We start from the raw sequence: 15,713 nt of genomic DNA on the forward strand, positions 1-15,713 counted from the left end.
ATCAATTCTAAGTGTTTTCTCTTCTGTTAACATTAAGGGCTTTATCCATTGTGAATCATTTTGCCAATATTCCAAGAGGAATGTTACTGCCCCTATCTACTTCCTTTCTCACTAAGGACTGATGAAAGTGATTGGTGTATGAATTTCAGATTCTTTGATGATTTATTTTAAAGGAGAGAATTGCTTTGATTTATAAAGGAGTGGTAGGAGACTTGGAAACCAAGGGGATGAGAGAAGGGCAGGAGGTAATGAAGAAGTACATTTTAAATATTGCATTAATCCAAGAGACATGTGTGAAGTACCTACTATGGAATACCCTGTGCTAAGAGTTATGCAAGAATATAAAAATGAATAAGATATGTCTCTCCTTTAAGGAGTTTATAGTCCATCAGGGAAGTTAAGGCACACACACAAATGACAATAATTCAAAAAAGTATTTCTTAAGAATTATATCATTCCTGGTTGAGTTGATCATGGAAGGCTTTGTGGACAATTAGATTGGGCCTTTAAGGATAGGTAGGATTTGAGAGAAGACATGCTGGGCAAAAGGAACAGTATGAGCACAAGTATAGAGGTGAGAAAGCTTATGTCATAGTCAGAGAAACAGTGTTTGTCTGAAAATTCATATTAATCATAGGTTCTTGGGACTTAGAGTTGGAAGTGGCAGTAAGGGATATCAGGGATCATCTAACTGAAGTCTGTCATTTTAAAGTTAAGGAAACTTAAACCCAGAAAAGTGATTTGACTGACAAGAGCACAGACTCATGTTCAGCATGACCGACCATTTAGCAACAAAGGTATTCATTAGCTCAAAGGATGATTGAACAGTAACCAACATAGGCTTGGGTCAGCATTTACAATATACAGATAGAATGAAAACATTAAAAATACAGAGTAAATAGAGCATTTATGTTTTCTGTGTAGAAAATTATGTCCCAGATTATGGCCAGTAATTGATATTTTCCAAATTGTGTAACGTCTGAATGATCACAAAACACCAATAAAGGCATTTCTAAACAGCTTTCCTTGAAACTTGAGAAAAACTGTTCTTCACAACCATAAACTCTTCATGTTTAGAGTTTTATATAGCACATAAGGTAATAACATTTTTCTTGGATCCAGTCCCAAAACATGTCACATGCTTCACTGCATTTCAAAACATAGAACAGGCTTGGAAAAAGGGAAATTTTAAAAAATGAAGTTGTTAACTATGGCTGAATATTGGCTCAATACAGACACATCCAAAATGTTTTTGTTTTGTTTTGTTTTTAGGGGGAAGGAATGACAAATGCCAAGCATTACTAGTCAATTAGCTCAGTGGGAGGGTGGATCAAGTACAAGATAGCTATTCAAACTAGTGGGAAATATGAAATATTTGTCAGGAAAATAAATATTTGCCATCTCATTAATCATTTGAAATGTACTTTATAGCAACTAGAAGTACACTGCAAACTTGACTGAAGAGATAATTTTTTTGGGTTTAATGTCAATATGTCTACATATGTGGCAACAAAATCTAAGATTTATCCAACATAAGGATTTTTTATCAGAATAGTGGATGCTTTTGCATTTCTGTCAATCACACAAATGGATGGTTGAACTATCCTAATTATCTTAACCTTAACCTAAAGTTCAATTCAATGGCACAAACATGTGCAAAACACTGTGGTAAACTCTGGGGATAAAAAAGATAAAACCAAAATATTCCTTACTTCATGAAGCTAGTATTATCTTGGGGAAATACATAATTAAGAAAATACAAAATATATGCAGATTAATACAAGGTCATTTTAAGAGGGAAAAAGTGTTATTAACATGGAGATCAGAATAGATTTGATGTGGGAGATGACATGTGGGTCATGCTTTGATGGAAGCTAGGAAAGTTTATTTTTCTACTTTCATTGACCATCTTTCTTCCTCATCCTTCTCCTTTCTGTCAGAAGAATCTTCTTGGCATATTGCTTAAAGGCATGAATTTTAACCTTGCTAAGAGTCCCATACAGCCAAAAAAATGAAATCTCATCATCAGCTTTTGGTACTGTTATTAATGCTAGGTTCAGGATAGGCTGTATAACAAACACAACATGAGTCCACATGGCAGGAAAGCTCAGATTGTAATTGTCAAAAGAAAAATATTCTTGAGAGATGACTTTTGTTCATTTTTATATTACTGTTTCCTTTTGGTTTAGGAGTTGAGTGATCAAGCAGGCTCTGAGTTTGAAAATTCTGACGTCAGATGGGTCATCACAGTACCTGCTATTTGGAAACAGCCTGCCAAGCAGTTTATGCGACAGGCTGCCTACCAGGTAAGATAGTAGGATGAGGAGAAGGAAGGGAGGAAGAGAAAGTCAGATCCTGGAAATGTTGCCATTAGAATTAGTGATTATAACATTTCTCTAGAGCAGTGACCTAAAACACAATATATGATCTCCTGACATCTAGAAGTCTTCAAAGACCATTGTGCTAAATCATTTTTTCTTAAGGTAAAAGGAGAATTCAATATCTTCTGAGCTACCCAACTACTTTCAGTGATGTGAGATTAACAATTAAACCATCAGGCACAACAGAAAAGTAATCATACGTAGTTAATTTTTTGTTGTTGTGCACGGTTATTTTATATTTTCATCTTTATTTTTAGCTATATCAATCATCTTGGTCATGTTTCACCATAGATACTTTGGGGACAAAATTCTGAAATGAGAGTTTGAGAATTTCTGTATCTGGCTGGGTTCCATTTGGGTTGGAATTCCGATTGGAATCCAGATGGGTTCCAGTTATGAATTAGACTGGTAAAATAGGAATATCCAGATGATTAGACCTAAGGATATGGACAAAAGTAAAAGGGCAAAATCAATAAGATTGATGTTGTAAACCAAGGCAAAGGCTCTCTTAATGGAATTTAGATTTCTCTTTCCCAAAGGAGAAGACTGGAGAATGCAAAGGCCAGTTCTTGAGATTTCAATCCCCTTCTTCCTTAAAGGGAAGGAAAACCAGAGAAAGACAATACCTGTAAAAATTAAAAGAAAGATTTTTATTAAGCAGGAAAGAAAATAAAGCATGATCATGGGTGCTATCCAACCTAATCCTAGACAGGAAGCCATGCAATAGATAGCAAGGGTTTATATACAGTTTAAACAAAGGCAGGTAAAGAATTTGGAGGAAAGATGGGCTTAGAAAGGCCTACTCCCAAAGGAGTGCCTGTGTGTGTGTGTGTGTGTGTGTGTGTGTGTGTGTGTGTGTGTGTGTGTGTGTGTGTGTGTGTAGGTCTGGAGTGGAGGATGTGGTCTTTGATACACAAATAAAAGGCATTCATGGTGATAAGGTCTTGATGAGGAGATCTCTTCAAAAAGAAGAGGGATTATAACTGAAGATAAGGTCCATATCCATAGTCACATATCCTGCAGTCAGATAAGTCTTTGATTGGCTTCAGAGTTACTGAAAGTCCAGCTAAGTTTACTCTCCATCATGCAAAGGATTGTTGGTGTATTAGCCAATGAAGCCACTCTTTATATAGTTGTTCTGGTTACCTGGATAATAGAGGAGAGGGGGAGGTGTCAAGTAACTCAAGTTGCCCATTTTCACAATGTGGGAGATGATAACACATCTAGCACAGGATGTCAGTCAGTCAGTAAGCATTTATTAAGCACCTGCAAAGTTCCAAGAACTGTGCTAAGTGACGAGGATACAAAGAAAAAAAAAAGATAGTCCTGCTTGCCAGGAGCTCACTTCCTAAAGGGGGAGACAACATGCAAACATTTATCACAAACAAGATAAATACAGGATAAATTGGAAATAATCCACAGAAGGAAAACACTAGAAACAAGGGAAATCTGGAAAGCTTTACCCATAGAGGATGGGATTTTAGCTTGGATTTGAAGGAAGCCGGGAGGCAGAAATAAGAAAGGAGAGTATTCCAGGTATTAACAATATCCTTTGTCATCATAATGTTAATCATATGATCAGTTGAAGGTAAGGATTGAAAAATGTCTGATTTTTAAAATACTCTTAAATTTTATTTTTTAGCTCAGGACTTTAGATTCTGGGCATGCCTTTGAATGACCTATACTGTCCCCCTCTTTGTTAATTATAGTCCTTCCATTTCTGCAGCCACTTGAGATCTTGAGCCCAAAGAAGCTTTCCAATATGTGAAACAGCAGTGGTTGATGAACTAGGATAATCAGGAAATGATTATCTGAGAAAGCAACAGTAGAAATCACAGGAAATAAAAGTCATCCTTCTGACTTTCATTTTCCCGCTTATAAGGCAACTATAGACTTTAGCCAGTAAAAAAAAATGTTATTTCCCATTTTTAGCCCTGGGGAATTAGGCAAGAACAGATGGGTGACTCTTATTTGCCACTAAGTTATCTCTGGACAATAGTCCTGGAAAAGTACATTTTCTCCTGCAGAAAGGGCTTCAGAGGGTGTTCGGTAGGGTCTAGAGTGAACAGAAACAGGAAACCAAACACAATGGAAGCATCTGGAAGGAAATTGGCAGATCCTCCCAGATGTGGTAGCCCTAGTGAGAATGCCATCCCAGAGAGCAAAACAAACTGCTTTCAAGGGTCCCTCTAAGGCAAGGTTCTTAACATTTTTTGGTTATCTTAGATACCTTTGGCAACCTGGTGAAGTCTATGGTCCTCTTCTCAGAATGTTTTTAAATGTATAAAGTAAAACAATAAGATTCCAAGGAAAACTATATTGAAATACATTTATCAAAAAGTAAAGAAAGAAAGAAAGAAAGAAAGAAAGAAAGAAAGAAAGAAAGAAAGAAAGGAAGGAAGTGTTAAGGGCTAAAATTCTAGCTAAACTGTCTAAAATATCTAATGAGTGGTCGCCAATAAATTATAAGCTTTAGCAAGAGTTAGACTTTTAAGCATTTATTAAGGAGAATAAGAATTTGGTAAAGAGAGAGAAAAAGGCCTAGATTCCTATCTATTAAAGGGAGAGCACATTTTTAGCTCCCGTCTCCGCCAGAGTCCAGAGGAAAGAGCGCGAGACTGAGCGCCAGTCTCTTCCTTCCTCCTCCCACTAGTCCGCGTCACTTCCTGACTCCTGAAGAAAAGACTCCTGGTCTTGCCCTCAAAGACCTTCGCCTCATGGGCAGAACTCTTCTACAGTAAGTATCCAGCAGGTGGCGTTATTCCAATCGTTACAGTCCCCCCTGTTGTTCCTCAAGAAACAAAATGTTTCCTTGATGGAACAGTAAAAAGAATATAATAACTATTGCTAACTAATAATATGTGAACAACAATATAGAAAAGGAAGAGAGGAAAGTTTTGTTCAGAGGGGCGATTTTTTTTTTTTTTTGTCCTCATGAACCGACGCTTTGACATTAGTCTTGCAAAGGGAGGGCCTCTGCAGAGAGTACATGTTACAGATGGTGTATATTATAACAGAAAGAGAAAAAAACCAACAAAAAGAACAAATCAAAACTGTTCATTTAAAGTCTCTGAAAGTCTTTTCTCAGATGTCCTCTAGGTGTAGTCGTGGAATGGAAGTCTTTTCAGGGGTTGATGTGTGGATGCTGGTAATCAGCCAGGAAAATTTCCTACAAAATTGAGCTTAACACAACTTTAAAATAGCTTTGTCAATAATCAAATCAAACAATGAAAGTTCTCAAAAACATGTCTAAGGGAATTCAGAATCTTAGTTGTTACACATGAAACATATAATAAAACAAAAATTGAACCATTCTTTAAAATTATAATATTACTATAGTCCCCCCCTTATGGAGGGTAATTGAGAAGACAATTGCTGCGATATTAATTATTAAAAATAATTTTTTATCTTTGTTTCATCACTTTTTGCATCATCTGCCTAATTATCCTCATGCCATTATGAGAAATTAAAAAATCTAATATAATTGGTAACAGATGTCAAGGCCAAATTCAACACTGTTATTTATCATGACACCTGAGATAATTATGGGGGTTACCATAAAAGAACAGAGAAATGATGGGATATGAGCATTCCCACACTTGAGCAATATATACTGCCCATGCAGTATGCCAGGTCTAAAATAGGTGGATGGAATATATGTCCATGCCACCAAACATATTGGAGGAAACTGAGTCAGACTTAATCAGATACATGGGATTGAGATGTCCATGGCATCAGGCATATAGGAGGGAGCATAGAAGCCAGGTGTAGAAATGAGATGGGTGGGATGAATACTTCCAGCCATCTGTACAATATTGTGGGGAAAAATAAAATAAAATATTAAACCAAGAGAATCCAACCTCAACATTAGTCAAAAGCCGTTCCCTCGGCCATACCTTGACTTCATGCATGTCTCCCCTCATGTGACAGTTCAGTGTCTGCTCTTGCATGTATTCCTCTTGTGATTGGATGGCATCTTGGCCAACTGGCATCTGATAACTCAGAATAAAGGCAATTAATGTCTTAAATGATAAGTTCCCATAATCCAAGTCTCATATGGATTTAAAAATTGAGGATAATAAATGATTGCAAAAAATGTGAATACATCTTGACTCAGAACACAATATATAATTATGCAACAATTTCAAATAATACCCCTTTTTTTTTACTTAGTATACAATTACTTTTGTGAAAAATCAGAACATATTTAAATACAAGTTAAAGCACAACAGAATCTCAAAGAAAACTTTTTTTAAAAAAAGAAAACTTTTACAAATGTTCCCCTCTCTTTTTTTTTTTTTTGGAATATGCTTATCAAAAATAATACTTCTAGAATCAATTTACACTTGCCATGGCAACCAATTTGCCAGGGAAATGCTTTGAAGAGTTTGATCAAATAATCAGTTGAGAAAAAAAAAATAACAAAAACAAATAACTCAGAATATGGGAGCACAATACTCCTAGAATTAACATTGTATAATAAAATCAAAACCATCTTGCAATGTTTCAAAATTAGATAGACAAATGAATAGAAGAAAATACACATGGAACAATAAAAGACAATGAAATTCAAACTAAGGAAATCTAAATGAATATGAACTTAATATTAACAAGAGTATTATAAAATATAAACCTGATCACATGACTATAAAAAGCTTTTACAAATATTCTCCTTGTTTTAAAAACTAAGTATAAAACACAATCTCAAAAGCAGGAAAATCTCTACAAAAATAAACCCATACCATTAATTTCAAAATGTATATGTAATAGCATAGAAATCCTATGTAACCTCTGAACTGACATTAATACTCTGAATGAATTCAGAACACTTTTGATTCCGATATCTAAAATCCCCAATACTCATATCAATACCTTGCTGCTTACTTCTACATTTCTGTAAAATATATACCCTTCCATGGCAAAAGAAGCAGAGTCTTGAACTATGTTGATTGTCATTCTTATTCAGCTTAAGTTTTTCTTCTTTAACCCCTCTATATTGTCTGTCGGGCTTTTCACCATACAAATGCTTTATAAGATTACTAATTAAAGACAAAAGCAGGTTAGCAAAATTATGAACAAAACGAGCATATCTGGAATTTAAAGAGTTTTCTAAGGTTGTCTCAGAAGCACAGCCAGGCTGGGGAAGGGCTGAGCCTGAAGCTGCAAATGTAGTTAGAGAAAGTTGAGCATGCGCATCAGATCTCTGGACTTCCCAGGCAGGGGAAGCAATGGGCTTGGCCATGGGAGGAGTAGAGGGTGGGGTCTGGAGAGGAGGGGAGGGACCAGAGCAATTTGAATCAGACTTGATTTTGAACTCAGGCCTGGATTCCTCTTCCCCCACTTTGCCTCCAGGTGCTAGGGGATTAAAAGCTTCTAGAGGGTGGGTCATTGCCTCCAGGCATGCAAAATTAGAGCAACAATTAGTGTTAGAACTGGGAAAAGCTGCAGGAATCTCTTCAGGTTTCTCTGAAAATGCATGGTTGGGAGAGGGAGAGATATTTCCTTGTGTGAGTAAGTTGCTGGCTCTTTTAACAAAAATAAAAAGAAAAATAGAAAATCCACAAAAACAAAGCATTAACATGATCTTATCTCCCATTTGTCTGGTTAAACAGACTAAAATCAAAAATAGGGTAATTAGGGAGTTTAAAAGGTCCATTCGAAAAAATTTAAAGGAAAACACAGCCAGTGCGCCAGTACTTAGCAGTTAAAGGGAGAGGGAGGGGAAATTTCTTACCCAACCAGCAGATCAGAAGAAGACTGAGGGTTAGCTTTCCTCTTCGTGGTCAGCCATCTGTTAAGGGCTAAAATTCTAGCTAAACTGTCTAAAATATCTAATGAGTGGTCGCCAATAAATTATAAGCTTTAGCAAGAGTTAGACTTTTAAGCATTTATTAAGGAGAATAAGAATTTGGTAAAGAGAGAGAAAAAGGCCTAGATTCCTATCTATTAAAGGGAGAGCACATTTTTAGCTCCCGTCTCCGCCAGAGTCCAGAGGAAAGAGCGCGAGACTGAGCGCCAGTCTCTTCCTTCCTCCTCCCACTAGTCCGCGTCACTTCCTGACTCCTGAAGAAAAGACTCCTGGTCTTGCCCTCAAAGACCTTCGCCTCATGGGCAGAACTCTTCTACAGTAAGTATCCAGCAGGTGGCGTTATTCCAATCGTTACAGAAGGAAGGAAGGAAGGAAGGAAGGAAGGAAGGAAGGAAGGAAGGAAGGAAGGAAGGAAGGAAGGAAGGAAGAAAGGAAGAAAGGAAGGAAGGAAGGAAGGAAGAAAGGAAGGAAGGAAGGAAGGAAGAAAGGAAGAAAGAAAGAAAAAGTAAAAAGAAAAATCCCAGGTTAAAAACTCCCATTCTAAGCAAATTTTTTGGGGGGTGGGGCAATGAGGGTTAAGTGACCTGCCCAGGGTCACAGAGCTGGTAAATGTCAAATGTCTGAGGCTGGATTTTAATTCAGGTTCTCCTGAATCCAGGGCCAGTGCATTATCCACTTCGCCACCTAGCTGCCCCACAATTTGCATCTATTATATACAAGTGAGGATGGTATCTGAACAATAAAATCAAATGTTATAGACCAATATAATAAGCAGTCTCTTAATTCAGAATGCTTCCTCAACATATCTTTTTTTAAGGCTGGATTCCAGGCAGTATGACTTGATGCCAATGTGTGTGATAGAACCACAGGAAAGTACTATCTAGTTTTTCTGCTCTGTGGAGATGGACAAATAATTAAATGTCTATCTTGATTCGAGAAGGGGGAAAAATCCCATAAAATTGGGATTTTTTTCCCTCTTTTATAGATTATACTAGACATATCCCACCCGTATGTTTTCTGTAAAGGTAATTGAGAATGATATGAGAATGAATGCCACTTCTCTATGAGCAAAATTAGTGTCTCTCTGTTTTATTCATTGTGGAAGAGCAGGCAAGATACTTAACTAGATGAGTAAAAAGACAGACTGGACTCAGAGTCCTTCCTGAGGGTAAGCAACTCATCATAAATCAATGACAAATCCTTGCATGCTATACATGTGGATAAGATAGAAGGATAAGATGATATGATGGTGTGAGAAATAATTATTAATAATTGATATCTTGAGGAACTGAGTGATCTCCCCTTCTTTCTTAGTTCTTTCTCCCATTCCCTCCCCCTCCAAAGGCAAGTTCTCCTTGAAAGTAGGATTCATCTGGGTCAAACCCAACCCAAACTTACGAAGAATCTTGGGTGGAGATGGCTAAAGGACTTTACTGATTAGATTTGGCCTGCACAACCACACTAGGTGGAAACTATTGTGCTCTGATCCACCTGGGGTGGGGGGGGTCTACATTTTTCTCTGATGTTATTCTTACCAAGAGTTGAGTGACCTGAGTCATGTATCTCCGGACTTCATTTTAATATATCGCACCTCCAAATCATGTCAACCAATTAGATATGATTGCTGTGTGATGGGCCTCCTCTAGTTAGAAGGGTGTATAAACTGAGACCCCCACTACAATTAGGGTTTTTGGTCTGAGAGGGATTGCCAGTTGACCATCCTTTTATTAATAACCTCCTGGCCTTTAATAAAATGATTAAATTACCCAGATACTATGTCACATATTTTTAATTGTCACATTGGTTAGGTGAATTTTGAACTGGTCAGATGATTAGACCCCAAAGAGTAATCATTAATAGTTCAAGTTCGCCTTAGAAGGACACCTTCAGTGAAATGGCCAAGGGATTATGTGCCTGACCCTAAACTATTAAACATTTTTTAGTAAATGACTTGGAGAATGTCAGAGATGACTTGCTTGTCAGATTTGTAGATGACACAAAAACTGTGAGGGATTATTGCTAACACTCTCAATGAATGTATGGATACCAAAAGTTAGTGACAGGTTAGAATATTGGTTTGAGTTGAATAAGTTGAAGTTTTAAAGTAATAAAGTGTTATACTTACGTTCAAAGAATCAACTTGAAATAGAAATGAAATGAGGCTAGGCATCAATTTATTCAGAAAAAGATATGAGATGTAGACTGCAAGCTCACTATTTGTACACATTATGAGACAGTAGATAATATAGGCAGAACTATCTATCCTAGGGTCTATTGGAGGCAGGGTCCATAATGAGGTAGATAATGGTACTGCTGTATTCTGCCTTGGCCACACATAAAATGAAATCAGGAGTATAGAGGACCATTCTGGATATCACATTTTAGGAAAGACCTAGAAAGACTGGAGTGTAGTCAGAAGATGGTAACCAGGAGGACAAAGGAACTGTGTGACATGCTATTTCAGCAGCAGTTCAAGGATGTGGAGATGATTAGCCTGGAAATGAAGAGATGTAGGATGGATATGATAGATATATTCAAGTCCTTGAAGGGTTAATGCATTAAAGACTTATTGGGCTTATTCTTAGAATGATGGGTGGAAGCTACAGAGAAGCAGATTTAGGCTGACATAAGGAGAAAGATGCTTCCAAAAATTAGAGCTGTTGAAAAGTGGTATATGCTGCCTTGGGAGGGAAGTCACTGGAAGTCTTCAGGCAAAGTCGAAAATCTATCACTTGTTAGGTTGTTAAAAGGATTCTTGGTCAGGTACAGCCTGACCTTGGTGTTAGCTGAGCTTTTAGCTTCCATGTTACTGTGAGAACTTGGCTACGAGAGGCCATTTCTGTACTGGCCAAATGAAGTACTTCATTTTAAAGATAGCAAGTCCCTACTAGAACATTCTGCCTTGGAACAGATGATTCTTCCAATCTGCTGCCTTCAAAGCATCACCTCTACCTGACTTCAGTGCCAAAGAGATGTCCTTAAACTGTGTTTGTGTTTTGGAAATTGTTCATTCCCCCAACCTTTTTCTATCACTTGACCAAAATCATTTATTAAGTAAGCTTATGCTTTTAAACCTTAGAAATCATCTAGCCTGATTCCCTTTACAGCTCAGGGGAAAAAACAGATATAGGGAGGAAAAGCAGCCCACCCAATGTTAGACCACCCTCTGTTGCAGAGACAGAATGCAGGTTCTCAGCTTAGCCATATCTACATCAAGTTAGATGGATTCAGTCTTTGCCTGCTCAAGATCCAGTTAGTTTTGGGAAAATCTCTGAGGTAAAGTGCCCAGATATGAAATGAGTTAATTCTGTATCTGATATAACCTAAAGACTCATTAGGATCCTTCAGGCCCTTTGAGAATAATTCCTGTTATATATACTATGGTAGACTATATTGTAATATAGGAAGCTAGAAAGAAAGACAAAAACAAATCACCATTTGAGGCCCTTAAAGACTTAAAACTGGGAGGCAGCTTCTATTATGCAAGATGGCGCCAATCAAGACTATCTCCAGGAAAAAAGAAAAGTTAGCATTGTGACCTAAAATGCTCTCTATGTGTGAGTTCAGTCTATTACAGAATGTGCAGACAATCCCTAGCTGTTGGTCTCCTTTTCAATGAATGGCATTGTAGAGAATGGGGATTAGTGATTCTTCTTTGTACAGTGATCTCATCTACCACACAGACACGTTTTGCATCAGCTTTCCTTTTTAAATTAGCTGCAGAGAAAAAAAAATTAACATAGTGGGATAACAGAACTTGTGCTAATGCAGTCCTTTTTTATAGCTCGAATACATGCCAGCCTAACACTTACCCCTGGCTGGCCGGTTGTGTTGTTTTTTTTTCTTTTTCCCTCAGCTGTAGACACATTAACTGTCATTGATTTACTGGTAAATCTGTAGTAATTTGCAAATCTCTGGGTAGTAGAGAAGACAGTGAAGCAGTCTTTGTAAATATTCTCTTGCCTTTCTTTGAATGTCATTTCTCCACCCTCTTTACTCCTTCCCAAAATAAATTCATGAATAGCCAAAAAAAAAAAGTTTAAAAAAACTACTAGGGTGTCAGTTTATTGCCGCCCCAGATTTCTGGAGGAGTCAAATATGTGGTAACACATTTTTGACTCAGACACCTTCTGTTTGTAGAGTCACTGGGTCATATCTGTGAAGTTCTTAGATACAGCAGAGAAAGAGCTAAGATTTTTCAGAGCGGCAGTGATTAAAACAATGACAACATCAGCCTCTACCAACACCTTTGGATCAGACAACTGAATATTTCTATGTCAGGTCTTGGGTCCTGCTCAATAGATCTTATGGTCATTTTAAGGCCTTGGTGGAGCGGATGAAAATGTAGGAGTGTTTACCCGGAAGTGGTACACCGTTCCTCACATTGTGTTTTTCAACGGAATGCTAATGGCATCTCCTTATTTTAATGAGCCAGCCAAATTGATGGTCTTATACTTCCTCCTTTTCTTTTAGTCCATAGACAATGGAGAAAATATAATTTGTGTTCTTTACCGGGAGGAAAGCACTTTGTGAAACCCCAAACACTACGTAAATATGAGCTATGGCTAGAGATAGGGTGGTGTAGTTGAAAGAAGATGGAACCTGGAGTCAGAAATTCTGGGTATGAATCCCTGCTCCAAAATCTCAGCTCTGTGGACATAGGCATGACACTTAATCTTAGGATATTCAGTTTCTTCTAAATCACCAGGTCATGCCAAGTGAAGCATTTTGAAAGGCTGAAAGTGCCCTAAAAATGCAATATTTAAAATAATATAAAACTCCAAAGGGAAGAAAGAAAGGGGAGGAACCTATTTCTGAGTTAAATGGGGAGTTAAGTTTTTCTCTTTTTTCTTTCTTTCTCCTCTACTGCAGTTTGAGATTTGATAAGAACTGCTTGGATTCCCTGCTCAGATACCAGAATTCCATTGTTACTAGGGGATGTTGTGGGTAGAGCACCAGATTTGGACTCAGGAAAACCTGAGTTCAAATCCTGCCTCAAACTCTTACTAGCTACATGACCCTGGGCAGATCACCCAACCTCTCTCAGTCTCAGTTCCTTTCAGATTTAAATCTCTGTCCCACAATCCCTCCCCCTCAGAGCAACAAAATATCATTTCTTACACTTCATTCAGGTTGCAAAACATTTCCCATGCAGTCCCCCTGAGCACATGCAGATGTTTCAAACTGGCCAGAAAATGCAGTGATAGGATGGACTTTGTTGTAGTGTTTTGTTTTGTTTTTCTTTCCTGTTTGTGGTTCTTAAAAAGTTTGACCTTCTTTCACGCATCAGGAACTAAGTAGCTGTTTCTGGCTGAGACAATCCATGGCTGTTGTGAATTTGTTACTGAAATTTGCCAGAGTCTGCTCTCCAAATGGAGGAAGTCATAGTTGGAGAAATGACATATTGATCACAGACCTTTTAAGGTGTCGCTACAACCTTTGAAGGCAAATGATCTCCCCTTCCTCCCAATCTGCTGGTGTGTGAATTTTCATGGCTGGTTTTAATTCAGCTCATTTTCCTTTGTTTGTTTTACTTAGACTTCAGTGGCGAGAGCACGATATTGCAGCTGATAGTTTGTGTCAATGACCATTTAATAGAGTTCCTATACAAATGTTTCACCAATCAAAACTATGAGTTCCTGCTTATCATTTCAGTGAATATGTAAATCAAGGCACTGTTGAGTTCATTTGAGGCTGTGAGTTGGCCTGATGTTTTGTTGTTTTTTCCTCTGAAAGACCATTTTCCAAATGTTCTTTTTTGTTTTCTACATGTGAATCTGGGTCTCTTAGCAAATGACATATGATTCATTTATTCACTTATTTATTTATTTGTTTGTCTATCTATCTATCTATCTATCTATCCATTCATCCATTCATTTACCTACTTATTTATTTAGCTATTTATCTATCCATCTATTTATTCATTCATTCATTCACTCATTTATCTATCTATCTTTTATTTATTTATTTTTGTGGGGCAGTGAGGGTTAAGTGACTTGCCCAGGGTCACACAGCTAGTAAGTGTCAAGTGTCTGAGGCCAGATTTGAACCCGGTCCTCCTGAATCCAGGGCCAGTGCTTTATCCACTGCACTACCTAGCTGCCACCATGTAATTTATTTTTATCCCACTTCATGGTATTTTTCTGTATCTCACACTTAGGGCTGTCAAGTTAGGGTCTACCAGTTACCATTACCATTCCTCTCTAAGCACCTCAAATTTAACAAACAAATGAAGACAGGAAAACTTGTTAGTGAGGGAGTCACTCTCTAACCATGTTTTGCCTTGATTTGTTTTTACTTCCTTTTCCTCAGAAACATCTGGTGTCTTCCTTTTTGATAGGTTCATCATTCTAGGATGTTGGAGACTCAGAAGAGTAATCATATTCTTTTATACCGTTTGACATCCTTTAGTCATCTATTTTCTTTCTTTCTTTGTTTTTTTTTTTAGTGAAGCAGTTGGGGTTAAGTGACTTGCCCAGGGTCACACAGCTATTAAGTGTTAAGTGTCTGAGGCCAGATTTGAACTCAGGTACTCCTGACTCCAGGGCTGGTGCTCTATCCACCGTGCCACCTAGCTGCCCCTTAGTCATCTATTTTCAAAGGAGACTTAATGCATCTTTTTGAGCAATGAAACACTAGGGAGGCTCTTTTAATAGCTCAAACAGGGAATAATAAGAATCATAGTTTATGCATCAGAGATGGTGCCTGGCTGGCTGCTGGCTTGGAGCAGTCCAGAGTAAGAAACAATCCACGACATACGGATGAGAAGGCAAACTTTTGTGGTAGCCTCATGCACAAAAGGGTAGATCATACATCCTGAGTCTGGAGCTAGAAGGTATTAGGAGGGAATAAGCATTTATTAAATATCTACTCTTCTAGTCAGGGGCAGCTAGACGGCAAAGTGGATGGAGTACTGGGCCTGGAGTCAAGAAGACATCTTCCTGAGTTCAAATCTGACCTCAGATACTTCCTAGCTGTGTGACCTTGGGCAAGTCACTAGACCCTATGTTCCTCAGTTTTCTCATCTGTAAAATGAACTGGAGAAGGAAATGACAAACCACTCTAGTATCTTTGCCAAGAAAACTCAAAATGGGGGTCTCAAAGCGTAAGACATGACTGAAATAACTCAACACCAACAAAAATATTCCAGGAACAGTGCTAGGAGCTTTACAAATATCATATAATTTGATCCTCACAACAATCCTGTGAATTGGCTGCTATTTACAGTTGAGGAAGATGAGGAAGACGGAGATTATGATTTGCTTAAGGATGCGAAGTTAGTAAATGTTTTAAGTTGAATTTGACCTCAGGTCTTCCTGACTTCAGGCCCAGGGCTCTATTCACTGTGCCATCTGGCTACCTTAGAGTATAACTAGTCCATTCCCCTCCTTCCCCCCACCCCCACTTTAATTTTACACATCAAAAAGCTGAGACCAGAAAGTGAAGTGACTTGTCCAGGGTCACTTAGGTTGTAAGTGGCAGAACCATTATTCAAACTGAGGACCTCTGATTCCACTGGCAGA

At 37.9% G+C, this 15,713-nt stretch overlaps 1 protein-coding gene across 1 annotated transcript in view; it reads left to right on the plus strand.

Annotated features, from left to right (window-relative positions):
• Positions 1-15,713, plus strand: part of HSPA12A (heat shock protein family A (Hsp70) member 12A) — a 99,751-nt gene that overhangs the window by 65,904 nt on the left and 18,134 nt on the right. Inside the window, exon 6 of the mRNA XM_043985630.1 lies at positions 2,190-2,306. Within this exon, the coding sequence (XP_043841565.1) occupies positions 2,190-2,306 (117 nt within the window). The remainder of the gene's footprint in view (positions 1-2,189; positions 2,307-15,713) is intronic.

This window comes from Dromiciops gliroides, chromosome 2, assembly GCF_019393635.1.
Source record: "Dromiciops gliroides isolate mDroGli1 chromosome 2, mDroGli1.pri, whole genome shotgun sequence".
NCBI lineage: Eukaryota > Metazoa > Chordata > Mammalia > Microbiotheria > Microbiotheriidae > Dromiciops > Dromiciops gliroides.